Raw genomic sequence first — 17,231 nt, 5'->3', positions numbered from 1 at the left:
AAGTTATGTAATATGTTGGGGGGTGTTTTGCGAATTTAAAATTAACGCTAATAAAAAAATCGTTAAATTAAAGTATTATAATATTAGATTTTATGATTTCTACATTAAATTTGTTACTGAATTTAATATTAAATTTAATCTAATAAATATAGTTTTTACTAAAATTAATTTTAGGTATAACTTATTAAATATTTTTATATCAAAATTAAAAATAATTATCTTAAAATATTAATAATATAATCTATTAATAAAATATAAATGATTTTTAAGTAAAATTATTAAAAAATGTTAAGTAAATAAATGCTAAGTCGAATAATGAAATAAATTAATAAAAAATGTTAAATGAAAAAGGTATTAAATAGTAATATAAACGTGGGTCCCATCTCTTTTACTAAAAAATAAAGAAATCATAAACTTTTAATGATTTGTGGGACCCACATCAATTTTAAAAAAAAAAAATAATATGCGGTTCCACCTTTCAGAAGCTCCCCACAGATCAGCTGACTCCACTAAAGTGTTTGATGTAGCGAATTCGTTGCACCAAACAAACAAACAAATTATGTTACTAAAATCATATCTACCCAAACTATTTTACCAATTGAATTTGAATTTTGAAGGCATTTTATGTTAAATTCCCATATCAGAAATTTTTTTTGGACACACCCTAACGAGGCAAAGGTACTATAATTATTTTGTATTTATTGGAGGAATTCAAGTGTTCGAAATTTATTTACGAACAAACAATATTTTTACGATCACGGATTGAGATTTAACCTAATTTATTTTATTGTCAAGCGAGAAATTTATGTGAGCGCATAACGGTCCTAGTTTAAATTCATATCAGATAATCAAAATGTAAATTTGTATGATATCGTTCACAATTTTAAAAAAAAATTGAAATTTATCATGTTGGGTAAAATCCAATATAACCGCGTACAAAAAGTTTCCCGTTAAAAAAGTTCAAAGAAATGAATTTCAAGATGATAATCGAACGGTAGAGATTTCTTCATTATCTATAACCTTTGCCCTTGTGGGGCCAACTCTTTTGAAGCAAATAATTTCAGAATACAATCGTTACTCGTTAAAAATGGCTTCATCCAATTTTCTGCTCCCTTTCACGCTCTATTCAGTCCCTCTTCCTCTCACACCCCTCTTTTTCTCCAGAATCCCCACCATGTCCCATGTCCATCTTCCTTCAGATCCATCAGCCGCAAGAATCTTCTCGTCTCAATATCTCTCACAGTCCCATTTGCTCTCACAGAATCTGATTTCCCCCAATACCTCGACGCGTCCCTTCAATAGTTCAATCCCTCCTCCAAGAACTCTCTGTAAGCATTACTTCACACACCATATGTATATATATATGGAATCACGTTTGAATTGATTTTCTTTTCTTATGTTGTTTGGTTGCAGGACTGTTTTAATCTCTCAGGAGATTACTTGCAAAGCATCCGCGGGACTTGCGCTTGGATGTAAGTGTATTTCTTTTCCTCAATCTGAGGCCAATTTGGTGGTGTGAATGTATATTTTTGGGTCGCAGTGTTGGTAGTTTGTAAATTTATGGTGTTAGTGCTTTGTGTTGTAGTTAAATGATGCTGCTTTTGATCTTTCCAATGGAGCTATTATTGATGAGGTAACTGCTATCACACTATTCTTCTTCCTTGTCTAGGATCATTTCCCTAGCCCCTTCAGTGAGGTACCTTAACCTTAAGTAACTGATGTTTTTTTTTTTTTGCTATATGTGTTGTTTGATTTTCATTGGAATGCTTAGCCATCTTGTGTGGGAAGATCATGCTTGGTTAAAAATTTGATGTTTTTCTGAACATTGTTACTCAAACTAAGACTTCTAGACTAGGTGACGCATAATTGTTTCATGCAGCAAACAGTTCTTTATCAAAAGAATAAAAATTTTAAATGCTGGAAACATTAGTTTATGGTTTTTTTTTTCTCCTTCAAAAGCCTGATTGTGCGAACCTGAATCTTTGCAGTGTAATGTAAACCTCTGGATTGTTCAAGTATTTTGTTGCTAGTTCTTATTTATGTTAAAACTGCCATACCCTGTTATGAATCGGATTGGAAGTACAAACCTTGAAAGAATTTTCAATATCCTGATATATATAACTATAGCAGCACTTATTCCACAGTACCTTCTTAGTATCTGGGGCTCTAGAGTATACAAAGAGAATTGAAGACCATCTCACTTCATCTGCTGAGTTCCTGCCATGATATTGTGTGTTTGATCATTTTCGAAACCATAGAGATTGCCTTCATGATTAGGATTAAACCTTACTGCGAAACATATTTCATTTGATTCTTTTTTCCCAGTGTGGTCAAGAGTTGGGGTAGACATTATTAGATCTGTCTCGAGCGTGGAATTAGCTGGCACATCGACTTCCTATTCTTTGATAAGCAAGTTCCCTATGTTTGGAGGTCTCTTTCAGAGGCAATGCCAAATCAGGCAAGAGTTAAGACGTAATGGATTACGTGATGTAATCCATACTCAATTGGATTCAAATTGTTTTGAAATTTGTTCAGGGGAGCACAAAAGGGGGGGGGGGTGATATGAGTTTTGATGATGAAGTGTGCATTCTATATGTTGATCAAAATATGTGTTCTATGTTTGCTATGCATTCTTAATTATATTCTGAACTTGTTTCTACCCTTTAATGCTTTAATTTTCAAGGCTAACAAAGATCAAGACATGAAGCTTTTAATCAAGCTTACAAGTCACTAAGTTTCAGGTTCCAGATTTCACTATGAATTGTCTTGTTGTTTTGGCCTTTGCTACTCTTGCACAAGTTAGCATATCACAAGTTGTCATCCTATAAAGTCAAAGCTCGCTGAAATTCAATGAATGAGTGCAGAAAAGAAAGATTAGCAGCTGATTTGAAATAACAGCTAGCAAAGCATGCTAAAAATTAAATTATGAAGATTTTCCTTGCACCTACAGACATCACATGATCAAAGAGTTAAAGATAGCTGCAATTGTTGAAAAGAAAAGCAATGAAGTAGGTGAAAGAGATAAGAAGTCAAAGGTGGCTGTAAAAGAAATAAAAGAGATGACATAAGTTGTTTGAATTATTGAAGAGATAAGAAGAAGAAGAAATAAATGGAGAAGACAAGAAGTAAAAGACAGCTGCAAAAGAAATAAATGGGAGCTGAAATCTTTCATATCACAAAGCTTTAAAGGTCAAAAAGGTATAGCTCAATGCAACGGACATATTTAGGAATTCTAGTGCATATAAATGCTCATACATACTTCATAGAAATATACAGAACTTCATTCCAATTCTCTGAGAGTTTTACAAACATTCAAGCCTTCATTCTTACTCAGAAAATACTCAAGCTTCATTGTACACTCCTTGATCATTATAGGGTCACTTTGTACACACAATTAAGAGTCTAAGTGTTTGTGGTTAGCTTACAAAATCACAAGAAAGTGAGGCTGGCACTTGGTAAGCCAAAACAGCCATTGTAAAGTGAAGTTGGCACTTTAAACAACAGCTGGTGTAAAGAGAGAGGCTTGGCTCTTCAACAAGCAAATCATAGTGGATTCAAAATCTCAAGGAGGAGCCTTGAGGAGTGGATGTAGGACTATACAAAGCCGAACCACTATAAATCTGTTTGCACTCTCTTACCCTACTCTTTACTAATTTATTTGTGTGTGTGCTTGTTGTATTTAATTCTAGTACTTGATTCCTACTTGAACTAACCTAGACCTCAAGCTTATATTCACTAATATCAAGTTTCTATAAGATTTAAAGTAATCTGAAATCAGCAGCTTTAAACTCAAATTTGACATATTTTTAAAGGGTAAAACAATTCACCCCCCCCTCTTGTGTTACCTAGAGTCTTTCAATAATTGGTGAAGATAAGAAGAAAGAAGATAAGAAAACACTTAAATCTACTTGGGATCCAGATTCTTCAGAGTCAGATCAATCTGATAATGAAGATATCAGGGCAAACTTTTGCCTAGTGGCTAAGGAAGAAGTTCATTCTTCTGCAGAGGTTAGTGAATCTGATTTGGACTCTGATTATGATGATATTTCTGTTGATGAATTATTTAAATCTTTCCAGGAAATGTGCAATCAGAATGAAAAACTTATCTTTGTAAACAAGAATTTGAAAAAGGAAAATGCTAGCTTGAAAGATAAAGAGAAAGCATGTCTAGAAGAAATAAGTAAATTACAAAGCAAGCTTAACAACTTAAATATAGAACTAGAGGAGCTGAAAAATTTTAAGGACATTATTATGCCTGATAATTCAGATTTGCTAGAAGAACTTAGATGTCTAAAAGAAAAGAACAAATGCTTAGAAGAATCTTTTAAAAAATTTTATGCTAGTTCAGACAAGCTTGATAACATCCTATCTATGCAAAAACCATACCTAGATAAAACAGGGATAGGATACAATCCTACTAAATTGAAGGAAACATTATTAGAAAACATTAAGAGATGATAACCTTAAGAGATGATAACCTGGAATTTCTGGTCTGAATTCCTTCATGTACATCACCAATTATTTCTTTTGGTGAATGATATGTTGTGTACCTTGGTTTCTTTGGATCCACTACTATGGTTGGTATTGAAGTTGTGCTTTCATGAGTTTCATACTCATTTTTCTCTTCTTGTTTCTTTGTTCCAAAAATGTCAACTTCCTCTTCAGAGTCATCTTCCTTCTCTGGAGAAATTGTACCAGCTTTTTCCTTGTTTGTTAATTCTGCAATTTCTGTTACTATATCCACATTTTTCTCACAAGAAGGTGTTAGAGTAGATAATTCATCAAATTTAACATGTATTGCTTCTTCAACACATTTAGTTCTTTTATTAAACACCCTATAGGCTTTACTAACCAGTGAGTAGCCTAAAAAGATACCTAAATCAGATTTGGAATCAAATTTGTCTAGATTATCCTTGGTATTTAGAATAAAACATTTACATCCAAAAACTTTAAAATAGTCAATTCTAGGAGCTCTTCCATTCCACAACTCATAAGGGGTTTTCTTAAGAATAGGTCTTATTGTTAACCTATTTGAGACATAACAAGCTGTATTTATTGCTTCAGCCCAAAAATACTTAGGTGAATTGTTTTCAAGCATCATAGTTCTTCCAATTTCTTGTAAAGTTCTATTTTTCCTTTCCACCACACCATTTTGCTGTGGTGTTCTAGAAACTGAAAAATTATGTGAAATACCTTGTTCATCACAATATTTTACAAATTCATTGTTCTCAAACTCACCTCCATGGTCACTTCTTATTCTAGATATGCAACAACTCTTTTCATTTTGCAATTTCTTTACTAGTTTTGAAAATTCAGTTAAGGCCTCATTTTTATGTGCTAAAAATAGAACCCATGTAAATCTTGTATAGTCATCAACTAGAACAAAAGCATAAGATTTTCCACCATTATTGTGCAAGTATCACAGACACCATTATTGACAAAATTCAGATTTGGAACTCCTTTAACTAGCCCTCTTTTAGTCAATTTAGCTAAGGTGCTCATACCTATATGTCCAAGTCTTCTATGCCAATTTTCAATTACTAATTCAGATGCAACTAAACATTTTACAGGACTTGCATGTAACATTTCCAAGTCAATTTTATAAACGTTACCTTTTCTGAAACCAGTTAGGGCAGTGACATTTTCAACACTTGTTATAAGACATTTTTTCTTAGAAAAACACACATTAAGATCTCTATCTGTTAATTGACTAATACTTAATAGATTGTAAGATAAACCATCTACCAAGAGCACATTTTCAATGCAAAATGAAGAGAGATTACCTATAGACCCTATACCTAGGATCTTACCCTTTGCATTGTCTCCAAAAGTTACATATCCTCCATTTTCTTTCATTGTGAAGGATGAAAACAATTTTGGATTTCCAGTCATATGTCTAAAACACCCGCTGTCCAGAAACCATTCACAAGCTTTAAGGCTTGATTTTAGACAAACCTGCAGAGAATTTGTGTTCATTTAGGCAGTGTTATCAGAACCGACCCGCGCATCGACCCGTGAAAATCATTTTTGAAGGTTCAACCGGTTAACCCGAAGGGTCAAGGGTTTAACCGCATATTCTTAAATAATTAAATTTATTCATAAATAATAATACTAGTATGATAAATACAACTTTCTTTTAATATATGATGTGTGATTTTTATACCAAATAATAGATATCAAATAATCCACAAAAGTAATTAATTTATTTAAGACAGAAAAATACATCTCACAGTAAAATACTAAAATAAAATTAATTATAAAATTTTAGAAAAAAATATAAGACTGAATAATTTAATTTTTAATCAATTAAAACGTTGATGAAAAAAAAACCAAAAAAGTAAGAACTAAGAAGTGACAACAGTAAAGCACAATGGATTGGATTTTAACTGGGACCCATTCCACACAAGGCCACAAAATGACAAACTCTTTCAGTCTCTCTCGTATCTCTTTTTCCCTCAGACTCTCTCTCTCCCTATAATCCCACATCGGAAGAAAAGATAAATTTGTAATGCCATGTTTCTATATAAAGCTGGCAATGAAAGATTGAACAAGCAGTGATCGTGTAACCGTTTGGACCTTCTAGACCGCGGTCAAACCCACGAGTGTTGACCGTCAACGCGGGTCAATTGCTTATTTGGGCCAACAACACAACCGGCCCGACAATATTAAAAAATAGAGGTTGAAACGGTCCGACCGATGGGTCGGGCCGGGTCTGATAACACTGCTTAGGTATCCACACTTTGTAGGGTCCTTGGTGGTTAGTATCAACAACGTATGTTCCTTTAGGAACCTAAATTTGGACAATTTTTTTATTTGTAGTTCTTGACCTGAATCTGGAATTTTTAATTACTGAGTTGGTGGAGGCATTAAAATCAAATTTGCTTCTTTCTAATAATGTTTCCTTCAATGTAGTAGGATTGTATCCTATCCCTGTTTTATCTAGGTATGGTTTTTGCATAGATATGATGTTATCAAGTTTGTCTGAACTAGCATAAAATTTTTTATAAGATTTTTCTAAGCATTTGTTCTTTTCTTTTAGACATCTAAGTTCTTCTAGCAAATCTGAATTATCAGGCATAATAATGTCCTTAAAATTTTTCAACTCCTCTAGTTCTATATTTAAGTTGTTAAGCTTGCTTTGTAATTTACTTATTTCTTCTAGACATGCTTTCTCTTTATCTTTCAAGCTAGCATTTTTCTTTTTCAAATTCTTGTTTACAAATATAAGTTTTTCATTCTGATTGCACATTTCCTGGAAAGATTTAAATAATTCATCAACAGAAATATCATCATAATCAGAGTCCAAATCAGATTCACTAACCTTTGCAGAAGAATGAACTTCTTCCTTAGCCACTAGGCAAAAGTTTGCCCTGATATCTTCATTATCAGATTGGTCTGACTCTGAAGAATCTGGATCCCAAGTAGATTTAAGTGCTTTCTTATCTTCTTTCTTCTTATCTCTGTAGTGTGCTCTTTTCTTCCTTGGACATTCATTTTTAACATGTCCTGCTTTGCCACAATTAAAGCAAACAACTTCATCAATTGTTTTACCTTTTTCATTTCTTTTGCGTCTGTTAGGAAACTTCTTCCTGTACTTCATAAATTTTTTGAAATTTTTAACCAACAAAGCTGTATCAGTATCACTATCATCTTCACTATCTTCGTGGGAACTTTGTACAACAAGTGCAGTAGTTCTTTTCTTGCTGTCCTCTTCTTCCTCCACTTCTCTATCCTTCAATTTTAGCTCATGAGTCATTAGAGAACCAATGAGTTCCTCAAGAGGTAATGTCTTCAAGTTCTTTGATTCTTGAATTGCTGTCACCTTGGCATCCCACTTTTTAGGTAGAGATCTTAGGATCTTTTGTACTTGATCTGCATCTGAAAACACTTTACCAAGAGCAGTTAAATCATTTACTAAACCAGTAAGCCTTCCATACATATCAGATATTGACTCATGAGGTTCTATTTTGAACAACTCATACTTATGAACAAGAATATTTATTTTATAGTCCTTAACTTGACTTGTCCCTTCATGCTTAATTTCTAATTTCTTCCATATATCTCTAGCTGTTACACATGTAGAAATATGATTATATTCTTGTCTACTTAGTCCACAGTGTAATATGTTTTTAGCTTTTGCATTATAGGACACTAACTTCTTGTCATTTTCACTCCATTCACTTCTAGGTTTATCAATCTCTGATTCTTCTTCACCTTTCTTGATCTGCTTTGTTGGTTTATATGGTCCATTTGCTACAATTTCCCATAACTCAATGTCATTTGATTGTAGAAAAATCTTCATTCTATTTTTCCAAAAAGCATAGTCTTTTCCTTTAAAGAATGGTGGTTTATTGATTGACATTCCAAACTCTTCAGTCATCTAATTCTCTAGAATGTTAGTTCTTATGAGAATTTAAAACCTTGCTCCGATACCAATTGAAAGACTCTAGGTAACACAAGAGGGGGGGTGAATTGTTTTACCCTTTAAAAATATGTCAAATTTGAGTTTAAAGCTGCTGATTTCAGATTACTTTAAATCTTATAGAAACTTGATATTAGTGAATATAAGCTTAAGGTCTAGGTTAGTTCAAGTAGGAATCAAGTACTAGAATTAAATACAACAAGCACACACACAAATAAATTAGTAAAGAGTAGGGTAAGAGAGTGCAAACAGATTTATAGTGGTTCGGCTTTGTATAGTCCTACATCCACTCCTCAAGGCTCCTCCTTGAGATTTTGAATCCACTATGATTTGCTTGTTGAAGAGCCAAGCCTCTCTCTTTACACCAGCTGTTGTTTAAAGTGCCAACTTCACTTTACAATGGTTGTTTTGGCTTACCAAGTGCCAGCCTCACTTTCTTGTGATTTTGTAAGCTAACCACAAACACTTAGACTCTTAATTGTGTGTACAAAGTGACCCTATAATGATCAAGGAGTGTACAATGAAGCTTGAGTATTTTCTGAGTAAGAATGAAGGCTTGAATGATTGTAAAACTCTCAGAGAATTGGAATGAAGTTCTGTATATTTCTATGAAGTATGTATGAGCATTTATATGCACTAGAATTCCTAAATATGTCCGTTGCATTGAGCTATACCTTTTTGACCTTTAAAGCTTTGTGATATGAAAGATTTCAGCTCCCATTTATTTCTTTTGCAGATGTCTTTTACTTCTTGTCTTCTCCATTTATTTCTTATTCTTATCTCTTCAATAATTCAAACAACTTATGCCATCTCTTTTATTTCTTTTACAGCCACCTTTGACTTCTTATCTCTTTCACCTACTTCATTGCTTTTCTTTTCAACAATTGCAGCTATCTTTAACTCTTTGATCATGTGATGTCTGTAGGTGCAAGGAAAGTCTTCATAATTTAATTTTTAGCATGCTTTGCTAGCTGTTATTTCAAATCAACTGCTAATCTTTCTTTTCTGCACTCATTCATTGAATTTCAGCAAGCTTTGACTTTATAGGATGACAACTTGTGATATGCTAACTTGTGTAAGAGTAGCAAAGGCCAAAATAACAAGACAATTCATAGTGAAATCTGGAACCTGAAACTTAGTGACTTGTAAGCTTGATTAAAAGCTTCATGTCTTGATCTTTGTTAGCCTTGAAAATTAAAGCATTAAAGGATAGAAACAAGTTTAGAATATAATTAAGAATGCATAGCAAACATAGAACACATATTTTGATCAACATTTAGAATGCACACTTCATCATCAAAACTCATATCATAACAATTAGATCTGTCTCGAGCGTGGAATTAGCTGGCACATCGACTTCCTATTCTTTGATAAGCAAGTTCCCTATGTTTGGAGGGCTCTTTCAGAGGCAATGCCAAATCAGGCAAGAATTAAGACGTAATGGATTACGTGATGTAATCCATACTCAATTGGATTCAAATTGTTTTGAAATTTGTTCAGGGGAGAAAATGCAGGTCTTGATAAGCTTTTTTTTTTCATTACACACACCCATGCTTATTTTGAAGTAAAAATTGCAGAAAGGTTATTACCATATATTGTATAGAGTATTGGCTATGCATACTTTAATTTGCATGGTGGCTGAAAAAATTATAACCTCTACAGGCAACAAGATGTTAGGGCAACAGAACAGAGATCGGCAGCATTTGCCCTTTCATACTTGTGACATTGTGAGAGCTCTAGTTGTATCCTATGCTCATATATTAGTAGAAAGATTTGTGTCCTTTCTCCTCTCTGTTTCAACTTCCACAACACAATGTTATGCTGTAGCCTCAGCATCATTTTGATATGACTAATTGACTACATGTAATGGATACAACTATACAACAAATAGAATTGGCAGTGAGTGGGTCTCCTAGTGTTTGGTGGTTTTCATTTATAACACGATTGATCTTTTTGCCTTGGACTTTGAAGAAGGGGTAGGGATAGGAGAGACTGTCTTTCTTGCCTTAGAAAAAGCTAATATATGTATGTATCTGTTAACCAAAAGTCTTTTCGAGGGTGTGGCATGGTGTTTACGGTGCTATGGATGACTGCCTCTTCGGGATTAGGTGAAGTTTAGGTTTGGTAGACGTGAAATGGAAGTCAAATTTAATGACTGTCGGACAACTTTTTCTCTTGAAGTGGTTCATGATTATTCTTTGAAGTTCATTCCGTATCTATGTTAGTTCTACTACAATTTGATGTAAATTAGTAAAAGAAACAAAGAATCCTTGACGTACTTTAGTTGTCTCTTGGAGATGCCCGGGCTTATTATCTATCAACTGCGAAGAACGAACTGGGTGTTGTTGTCTGCTCAAAGCACATCAGGTGAGATTGCTATTAACTCTTGTAGACAGCACACTTGCAAATTTATGAATTTATTGAAGTAATATCTGTCAGTTAGCCAATTTATTTGCGATACTTCTTTTAACTTTGTTATGGGTGATGCCTCAATTACCTGTAGCTCCATAACATGGTCTTATAGCAATCTCCTGCGCGATTTCAGTAAGTTTCCTCACTTCACTTTTATTTAGAAAAAGGTAAGGCGTGTAATGCAAAGTACGTTTGTTATAGGTTCAACAATGGTTCCGATAAGTTGGACAGAGATGCAGTGCCCATCAACAGGTCAAATAGAGCAAAGAAAAGTTGCTAAAGTTGGAAGCTCGTTAACCAAGATAGATATCGATCAGAGCTAAAACTACTATGCATCTGCGACCTTTGTGAGTATTTTTTTAAATACTAATGAATTTTGTTTTCTTAGAGAGTACAAGAGTAAATTTTTTTTTTCTCAAGATTTTGTTCAGGATGGCGGAGCCAAAATTAACTCACAAGTATTATTTCTTTTCTTATTCTTGGCCATGTTCGGTTTTGGCAGTGGAAGCTATAGCATGGCATTATTAATACGCATAATACATAGACAAACTACAAATTGAAAGTTTGCTGCCATTTTTTATTTGTTGGGGTGGACAATGAGAAGAAAAACTTTACTTGGCAATTCTTGACGCATTCTTGAAGCATTGAGCAAACCAAGAACGAGCAATTGCGTGGTCTTCATAGACATCCCTGATATGCATTCATAAGCATATATACTACTACTATCCTGAAGCACCTACCCTGCAAACTCATTTCAATTGAAAGTAAATTATTTCAACAGAAACCTCAACTACAAGCATAAGAAAAGAAAAAGAAAAACCGATTGAGGGAATTTAGTGTCATCTAGAGTTGATCTTACTGCGCATAAGCGACTTCTATAGCACGAACATCTGTAGTTGCCATTCTGGCAAATGCTTCTTCGGTCAAGACAACGACGCCCTTACACCCCTCACAATAGCCCACAATCTTTACTTGTACATAGGCATTAACTTGATTGCAAGGACTGAAATCTCCCTCTCTTCCGTCAATGCACATCACAAGGAATTTTTTCCCACAAACTGCATCATCATTCCATATCTTTTTAGTTGCTTTTGCCATGTTGCCCTGATGAACATCATGAAATCCAGGACAACCGGAATCTGCACGTCAAGAAATTTGTTTTGTGTACCGCTTTTTGTAGTGTGATTGAAGATGTTGATAGGTGTTTTGTTATAAATAAGTTTTTGTGAGAAATGATGCTTCACCCAAATACAAATGGTACTAGACTAGTGCTGTGAGAGAAAAAGTCTGCCAAATATTGATTTGATTTGTATCCTTCCCCAATGTGTTTTTATCTTTCATTAGTGGGGTTTGGAGGACTAACAACCATAAATATTTAAGAAAAACATTTCCCTTGGTTATAAAGTTTCTTTCTAACCGAAGGAGTGTGTTAAGTCTCCTTTACACCAAAATAAAGTCAAATGATGAAAAAGAAAAAAAAAGGAAAAAAGAAAAGTTATAAAAGAAATTTGACATTAAAGAAAGAGTGCTTACAATGATAGGGAGGTTCCTCATAGGTTGCATTCCCAGAACCGGAAAGTGCAGATACAAGCTCAAACAAGCTCAAACTAAACATTAATAATGTCAAGACAAAAGTTGCAGACATTGAACTCTTCTTCAAGAGGAATTACATAACTTTTATGCATACATATAGTGAGTTAGAGCAGGAATGCTATTATATATAGGCAATTCTCTTGATGGGTTTCTTGTAATTGACAAAGGACAACTGTGCAGGCCATTGAAAATGCAATTAGTTTGATAAAATACCCCTGGAGATTCTTGTGTGGCTATATATGTACAAATCAACAATATACTCTTGGAATTTCTTTTTCGGCTATATATGACAAAGGACAACTATGCTTGTGGAAGTGCTGTTTTATTTCTGTGTTAGAGATGAAATTAACAATATACTCCTGGCATTTCTTTTTGGCTATATATGTCAAAGGATAACTATGGTTTTGGAAGTACTGTGTTTTTTTTTTGTGTTGGAGATTCTGTTCTAAGCTTCACCTCACTGCATCACACATGCAAATTTTCAAGTAAAAATTGCAGAAAGGTTATAATCTAAGGCTTCGTAGATTATAACCTGTACAGGCAACAAGAAATGCCAGATTTTCGTGCGGCTGTACTCGGTTCCGTGTGTTGTGTACTCTTTTCATATGAATGAAGTATTTTGTCCAACTCTTTGTTGATCTGGAGCTGTGAATAGTTTGCTGCTGTGTTATTTTTATTCTACAGATTTTGCGATCTTTGTGTTGATATGTGGAAGTTGTCTCAGACCTAGCTAGAAGCTGAAGTTCTGGCAGGCGGGAGCTATCATGTCCTGGAGACATTTGGAGAGCTCTAGTTGTACTATTGCTCACATGAGTACGAAGATTTGTTTCCTTTCTCATTTGGGAGCTATCAGACTTGCAGAAGCTTGATACAGTACTTTTTTTGTTCATGATCTAGTTATCACGTAAATACCTTTTAGTGAATAACATGAGATTGCTGGCACCTCACGGTTAAACATACACCACATCATAATGAAGTAGAAGAACGTACGAACTGAACTTTGTTCAAAAGCGCAATATTTATGTAGTCAAAATCAATGTGGGGAAGAGAATTCTGGGTTGACCCGATAGCAAGAGGTCTGTATACGGCTGATGTGTTATGTACCTGGTCATCTCTGTAGATCAGGTGTAGTGCTGCTGTAGTTGGCCCTTTGTTTTCATTTTCTGCATGGATCTTCATCGGCAGTGCAGGATTCAAGAGGAAGAAACCAAAGACAATAATAATCCTTGTATGGCTGTGGCAGAGGTGGTAATCTAAATTTCAGCTAATGAAGTTAATTATTGATCCTAACAAAGGAGACGGCTCATGATCCACTTGGGAGCAACCCACACTCAGAAAATTATGCTTCTTGAATTTGCTAGAGGGAACTCTACAAATGGCTACTGGAACTTATTTCATATCCTTATTTATGAAATGTAAACACACACACACATATATATATATATATATATATATATTTCACATGTCACATGGATTTGATAATCCAACGGAATTTCCAGATGACAATCCAACGGCCGAGATATCTTCCTTTATCTGTAATCTTTGCCCTTGCGGGGCCAACTCTTTTTGTACCATATAATTTTAGAATACAATCATCGGACTCGTTAATAATGGCTTCATCATATTTTCTTCGCCCTCTTCAAACTCTCTTCAGTCCCTCTTCCACTCACGCCCTTCTCTTTCTCCACCATCCCCACTATTTCCCATACCCATCTTCCCTCAAACCCATCACCCACAAGAAGCTTCTCATGTCAAAATCTCTCACGGTCCCATTTGCTCTCACAGAATCTGATTCTCCCAAATACCTTGACCCCTATCCTCAATCCCTCCTTCAAGAACTCTCTGTAAGCATTACTTCACACACCCATATGTATATATGTATGCAATCAACTTTTAATTTTTCGTTTCTTATGTTTGGTTGCAGGACAGTTTCAATCTCCCAGAAGATTACTTTGCAAAGCTACCGCGGGACTTGCGCTTGGATGTAAGTGTATTTCTTTTCCTCAATCTGAGGCCAATTTGGTGGTGTGAATGTGTATTTTTGGGTCGCAGTATTGGTAGTCTGTAAATTTATGGTGTTAGTGCTTTGTGTTGTAGTTAAATGATGCTGCTTTTGATCTTTCCAATGGAGCTATTATTGATGAGGTAACTGCTATCACACTATTCTTCTTCCTTGTCTAGGATCATTTCCCTAGCCCCTTTAGTGAGGTACCTTAACCTTAAGTAACTGATTGTGTGTGTGTGTGTGTTTTTTTTTTTTTTTTGTTATCTGTGTGGTTTGATTTTCATTGGAATGCTTAGCCATCTTGTAGGGAAAATCATGCTTGGTTAAAGATTTGATGTTTCTCTAAACGTTGTTTCACGCAGCAAACATTTCTTTATCAGAAGAATAAAAAAATTTAAATGCCGGAAACATTAGTTTATGGTTTATTTTTTTTTTCCTTCAAAATCCTGATTGTGCAAACCAGAATCTTTGCAGTGTAATGTAAACCTCTGGACTGATTTAAGTATTTTGTTGCTTGTTCTTAAGCGTACGGGGAAACCGCCGATCCCCTGTTATGAATAGGATTGGAAATACAAACCTTGAAAGAGTTTTCAACATCCTGATATGTACCATAGATAGTTGATGTAAGATAACTACAGCAGCACTTCTTCCAAGTACCTTCTGAAGATCTGGGGCTCTAGAGTATAAAAAGAGAATTTGAGACTCTCTCACATCATCTGCTGAGTTCCTACTAGGATATTGGATCATGTGTTTTTGTCATTTTCAAACTATATAGATTGCCTTCTAGATCAGGACTAAAAGTTACTGTGAAACATATTTCGTTTGATTCTTTCTTTCCAGTGTGGTCGAGAGTTGGGGGAGACGTTATTAAATCTTTCTCGAGCGTGGGAATTAGCTGACACATCAACTTCCTATGCTTTGACACGCAAGTTTCCTATGTTGGAGAGCTCTTTAAGTGGCAATGCCAAATCAGGCAAGAGTTAACACGTAATTCCTACTCATTTCGATAAATATTTAGGAGTTTGTTATGTTTCATAATTCCACATCTTTCCCAATTTAGCATTTGGTAGACGGTTGGTTTCTGCTGGAAGAAGATTTAAGTCAATGGGACAGTATGGCCAAGGTGAACTACAAAAGGTACCTTAGATAGCCTGTATGATTGTGAAGTTTCCTTATTCATATGTTTCTCTGCCTTTAAAAAAAGTTGTTTTCGAACATCTGTAAGAATAACTAGGTTTGTATGCCTCTTTGTCATTGTTATTAAAAGGGCAGCTTTTTCTCCTTTTATATTTAACTTTTTAATCAGCCATTTATTTCTAAACCGTAACTATTCTTGGAATCCATGCAACTAATTATAGATAGCAGATGTGATGATTAAAACTGGGAACCTTCTTTCTGCAAGTTCAACACCTACAACGACATATGAACAACCAAAGGAAGAAACTAGAGTACTGAAGGTATGTGATAAGCCCACCTGTTGGGTGTTATCTCATGCAGCTTCATGAGGCAAGCTTACATTGTAATGTCATGCAGTTCGGAGATCTTCAGGTGGAAGTAACTCCGCAAAGAGCGAACATCGGGGCCATAATTGGAATCGTTTTTGGGTAAACATAGAATATCGCATTTCTAGATTCATTTAACAACATAGTAGAAAGATCTATTCCGACATCTGCAGAATTTGGAATGTAGGATTCTGTCATGGGAACTAGCACAGGGCATCCAAGGCATTCCGGAGAGCTCATTAGAATACGCGAATGATAATGCTTTGCTGCTGGCTAAGGTGCTTGAAAATCAATGACCTTATTCCTTGTTCTACTTATTTTTACTGCCAACTGAAACTTTAAAATCTTTTGGTGCAGTCTTTAAGGGGAACTTTACTTGCTCTTTGCTACTCCTCGGCATTGTTGTCTGCTTTCACTGCTCTCAGTCTCTTCGTACTTGCAACGCAACTTAAGACAAAGGAAAAATGACGTCCTCGGCATTATTGAGTATTGCTCTTAATGGCTTAAGGACTAGCCAGTTCTTATTCTGTTTCTGAGTCTAACTAAAAGGGATGATGTGAAGCATATTGGATAAATTGTGGGGTTCAAGAACTTGAGCATTGTATTTACATATATTCAGGCTGCATGATAAATGATATAGCTGAGAAACATGTTTATACATTTCATTTGTAAAGTACAATACATTCTTGTAAGTCTTCCATTGCTCTTTTTTTTCCTCCACAAATTCATATTTTTCTTGGGTTCTTTGAATCAGGCCTGCTTGTTTCTTCCAAATCTAATTAGTGTGAAGTCATAAAATAATTTCCTATTTGGCTTCAGTTATATACATGGTAACATGGGTTACAATAATATTTGGTTTGTTTGCATTAATATTGTTCTCACTTTCTTGACCATTAAGAATCCTGGTCCTATTATTGACCATGGTGAGTAGAGAGTAGTGGTGTTTCCTTTTCACTTTTCAGGCACTGCTCAACTATATTTGTAGAATGGAAGTTTGAAAACACAAAACCTCAATTTTCCAATGTTTTTTAGCCTTGAAAAAGTCAAGCTTATATACTGTCAACTTACCAAATCCATATGGGACTACATACAAGGGCAGAGGGAGGGGCTACACTAGGCTTAAAATGTAAAGTGGTGATTGGTGTTTCATTTAGTCATTTTAACTTGCAAAATGATTTTTTAAAACTCTAGAAATATAAAAAATGATAAGTATATTTCATTTTAATTGGAATAATACTTGAAACCCCAAAATATAATATTTTCAAGCCCCGACTAATGAAGAGATTCAATGGCTCAT

The 17,231-nt window shown here is 34.7% G+C and overlaps 1 protein-coding gene across 10 annotated transcripts; it reads left to right on the top strand.

Annotated features, from left to right (window-relative positions):
* The first annotated feature begins 1,101 nt into the window (after positions 1 to 1,101).
* On the top strand, positions 1,102 to 16,658 carry LOC119997171. 10 transcript variants are annotated; one of them, XM_038844010.1, is made up of 16 exons: positions 1,102 to 1,328; positions 1,414 to 1,472; positions 1,586 to 1,633; positions 10,085 to 10,164; positions 10,707 to 10,789; positions 10,926 to 10,966; positions 11,036 to 11,181; positions 13,112 to 14,271; positions 14,352 to 14,411; positions 14,525 to 14,572; positions 15,273 to 15,405; positions 15,493 to 15,569; positions 15,791 to 15,889; positions 15,966 to 16,036; positions 16,122 to 16,212; positions 16,292 to 16,658. In XM_038844010.1, exons 8-16 carry the CDS (start codon positions 13,897 to 13,899, stop codon positions 16,400 to 16,402), a joined length of 1,065 nt encoding a protein of 354 aa, XP_038699938.1. In that variant the 5' UTR covers positions 1,102 to 1,328; positions 1,414 to 1,472; positions 1,586 to 1,633; positions 10,085 to 10,164; positions 10,707 to 10,789; positions 10,926 to 10,966; positions 11,036 to 11,181; positions 13,112 to 13,896; the 3' UTR covers positions 16,403 to 16,658. The 10 variants fall into 10 exon arrangements, with proteins under 10 accessions (XP_038699938.1, XP_038699944.1, XP_038699941.1 ...); XM_038844016.1 differs by lacking the exon at positions 10,085 to 10,164 and having other exon boundaries at positions 10,720 to 10,789; XM_038844013.1 differs by lacking the exon at positions 10,926 to 10,966.
* The last annotated feature ends 573 nt before the right edge of the window (positions 16,659 to 17,231 follow it).

The sequence above is a fragment of the Tripterygium wilfordii genome, chromosome 4, assembly GCF_013401445.1.
Source record: "Tripterygium wilfordii isolate XIE 37 chromosome 4, ASM1340144v1, whole genome shotgun sequence".
In the NCBI taxonomy this organism is placed as follows: Eukaryota; Viridiplantae; Streptophyta; class Magnoliopsida; order Celastrales; family Celastraceae; genus Tripterygium; species Tripterygium wilfordii.
The sequence above is the reverse complement of the archived record's forward strand: the minus strand, read 5'-3'. Positions and strand labels throughout refer to the sequence as shown.

What these genes read in the sequence shown, in the direction of transcription:
- LOC119997171 (XM_038844019.1), top strand. Translation starts at nt 13,897, where the DNA reads ATGGATTTGATAATCCAACGGAATTTCCAGATGACAATCCAACGGCCG. An exon ending in CCCTCCTTCAAGAACTCTCT is followed by an intron (nt 14,272 to 14,351) that starts GTAAGCATTACT and finishes GTTTGGTTGCAG; the next exon opens with GACAGTTTCAATCTCCCAGA. An exon ending in AAGTGGCAATGCCAAATCAG is followed by an intron (nt 15,406 to 15,492) that starts GCAAGAGTTAAC and finishes TTCCCAATTTAG; the next exon opens with CATTTGGTAGACGGTTGGTT.